We start from the raw sequence: 2,910 nt of genomic DNA on the forward strand, positions 1-2,910 counted from the left end.
GTGTCCTGATAACGAGGTTTCCCACAAAATTTGCATATATTCCGTGTCTCATCCGCTCTCTAGTAGATCATGCAGTTGTCAATACATACATCTATCACTTCATACGGTAGTTGAAGACCTGCAACAAGTTTCTGAACCTCGTAGTATGAACCCGGTGCAAGGTTATCCTCAGGTAGAATACCTTTGACAAAATCAGTAATCGCATCCATACATTCTTCAGCCAAATTATAGTCTGTCTTAATACCCATTAATCTAGTTGCAGATGATAAGACTGAATGACCATCTCTACAATTTTGATACAAAGGTTGTTTTCCTGCATCCAACATGTCAAAAAATCTCCTAGACTCGGGGTTTGGTTCTTCCCCTCTATAATGATCATGTACCATCTGCTCAGTACCTACACCATAATCTATATCCGTTCTAGATTCTTCTAACCTAATATCAGGCTGAGGTTCACTAACAGGCTGAGGTTCGCTAGTACTACCATATTCATAACCAGTTTCCCCATGAAGGTACCAAACTTTATAATTACGTGAAAACCCTTTCATATACAAATGAGTCCAAACATCAAATTCTTTTATAACCTTATTATTATTGCAAGAAGAGCAGGGACATCTTAACATACCACTTTTTGCATCCGGTTGCTGTTGAACAAGCCTCATGAATTCTCCAATCCCTTGAACGTATTCTTCCGTAAGCAAATTGGTGTTCGGATCCAAATGAGGTTTATCCATCCACGAACGATAATAAACTTCTGAAGACATGATTTTCACGGAATTGTTATGACTAAAGAGAATGAAGAGAGAATGAAGTGTGAATGAGTTGAATGAGGAGGGGTTGTATTTATAGGAAATTGCTTACGGACCTCCGACGACTTTCCGACGAAATTCCGACGGATATAAAGAAGTCCGTCGGAATTCCGTCAGAATTGTCCAATCCCAAACGGCTATACAACGGTCATATGTATTTGTCGGCAACGGTCACATGGTTCGTCGGAATTCCGTCGGAAAATACCGATGGCATTCCGACGACTTTGCTGTTAATCGGAATGTCGTCGGAATTCCGTCGGAATATACCGACGAACTTCCGACGACTACAACGGTTACATTTTTTATCGGAATGTCGTCGAAAAGTCGTCGGAAAATTCCGACGAACCTTATGTCGTCGGAATTCCGTCGGAAATGGCCGACGGAATTCCGACGACTTCATTTTTTTGGATTTGGTCGGAAATTTGTCAGTATTCCGTCGCAAATGTCCGACGACCTTGGTGTCCGTCGGAAGCTCCGTCGGAATTCGGAGTGTTTTCTTGTAGTGTTTTACTCAAATATACATGTTTCAAACGTCATCTCTACATTAGCTTCTATATGTAAACAAACTTTTTTTTAAAGTCACAATTACGTAAACATACTCCTCTTAAGAGGTAAACACACATATTCTGTTTTTTTTTCTAATGTGAAGAAGTTACCCGAAACCTGAAACTACTAAGGCACTAACACGTAGTATTATTAATTCTGTCTCAAACGTCAACTCGATTACGTGACCTCTACAGACTTTGCGTATAATATTTTTCCAGTCGCTATGATAATTACAGTTGGTCACATTTGCATTTATGATGCCAAAAGCTATGGTTTTATATGTAAGAACAAAATCATACTATATAACATGTAAACGCAAGCGCACAAGTCAATGTTATAAAGAAGTTTTGTGAAAATTACCGTGAGAGAGCCGTTAGGGGAGAGAGCAAAGAGAATCGAAGCACCAGGAGGGAACGTTTGGTCCTTGAAGACCTCCAAAAACTTCTTCACAGCGTTAGCTTCAGAGTCTGTGTAAATACCTAACGATTTCCAGATCGCGACACAGTTCTCCGTTACTTTCTCTGAATACTGCTGTCCTGTTAAGGGTAGCTTCATCGTCACCTTAATAAACTTCTCAAACGAACCTAATTAAGAGTTAAACAAAAAGGTTTTTAATTAATGACGGTCAATACAAATTAGAATGGCCCTTTTTACTTAAAAACACTTTGATATGACGTAGCTTTCTAAAAAAGAAACACTTTGATATAAGTCATATGACGTGTGTCTTAAGTAAGTGGTGTAAGGAAGTACCCGTGACGATTTCACGGAAAAAAGGGACGGATTCTGTTAGCTCCTCTGTGGTTTTGCCTTTCCACTTAACGGAAAGTGACGGGACGGCGACAGCATCTAGGTAAACACCGATGACGGTGAAGATCACGAATTTTCCGTGGATATCCAAACCTCGCACACCTGCGTAGAAAAATAAAAATAAAAATAAACATCATAGATTTAAAAGAAAAGAAAAAAAAGAAGGCAAGCGTAGTCGAACCTGCGCCACCGAGGAAGAGGGGATTGGAGGAAGCCGGTGAGATGACTGAGGGTGGAAAAGTAACGGAGTCTACTTGAAGTTTGGTGACGGAGGGTAACGGTGTTGGACAGTGGGAAGAAGACATGGTTTGAGTTTGGGGTTAGGTTTGAATGTTTGATGGTAATAATGTAAGAGAGAGGGAGGAGGTAGGTAGCCAAGAGTTGCGATTACGAGTGTTGGGTATGTAAGCACGTGGAGGAGTTAAAACGATTTTGCCCTTTAATGATTTGTATGGAAGATTCAATATGGTGGTTGAGAAAACTCTGACCCCTTTGTTTAACAAGGACTCACTTTATAGTATTGATGTTTTAATGATATCTATTTCGTTTCAGTTTAGGTTCAATTGGTTTTGTAAAATAGAATAATTTTAAATTTTAATTTATTCAGGATTTGATTGATTCAGTGTAGCTTTTAGTTTACTTTTTTTTTTAATAACACCTTAATTTTATTAATATCAAACGAGGTTTAACAAAGTATCAGAATCGAAACATACAACCAATACATTTTTAAGCTGAACATGATAATAGA

The 2,910-nt window shown here is 38.8% G+C and overlaps 1 protein-coding gene across 1 annotated transcript in view; it reads right to left on the reverse strand.

Annotated features, from left to right (window-relative positions):
* Positions 1 to 2,801, reverse strand: part of LOC106298325 (chalcone--flavonone isomerase-like) — a 5,156-nt gene extending 2,355 nt beyond the window's left edge. The window contains exons 1-3 of the mRNA XM_013734429.1: positions 2,344 to 2,801; positions 2,106 to 2,264; positions 1,716 to 1,939 (exon numbers count right to left, since the gene is read on the reverse strand). Coding sequence (XP_013589883.1) covers positions 1,716 to 1,939; positions 2,106 to 2,264; positions 2,344 to 2,467 — 507 coding nt within the window. The 5' untranslated portion in view covers positions 2,468 to 2,801. The remainder of the gene's footprint in view (positions 1 to 1,715; positions 1,940 to 2,105; positions 2,265 to 2,343) is intronic.
* Positions 2,802 to 2,910: the final 109 nt, after the last annotated feature.

The sequence above is a fragment of the Brassica oleracea genome, chromosome C6 (genome assembly GCF_000695525.1).
Source record: "Brassica oleracea var. oleracea cultivar TO1000 chromosome C6, BOL, whole genome shotgun sequence".
Taxonomy (NCBI): Eukaryota; Viridiplantae; Streptophyta; class Magnoliopsida; order Brassicales; family Brassicaceae; genus Brassica; species Brassica oleracea.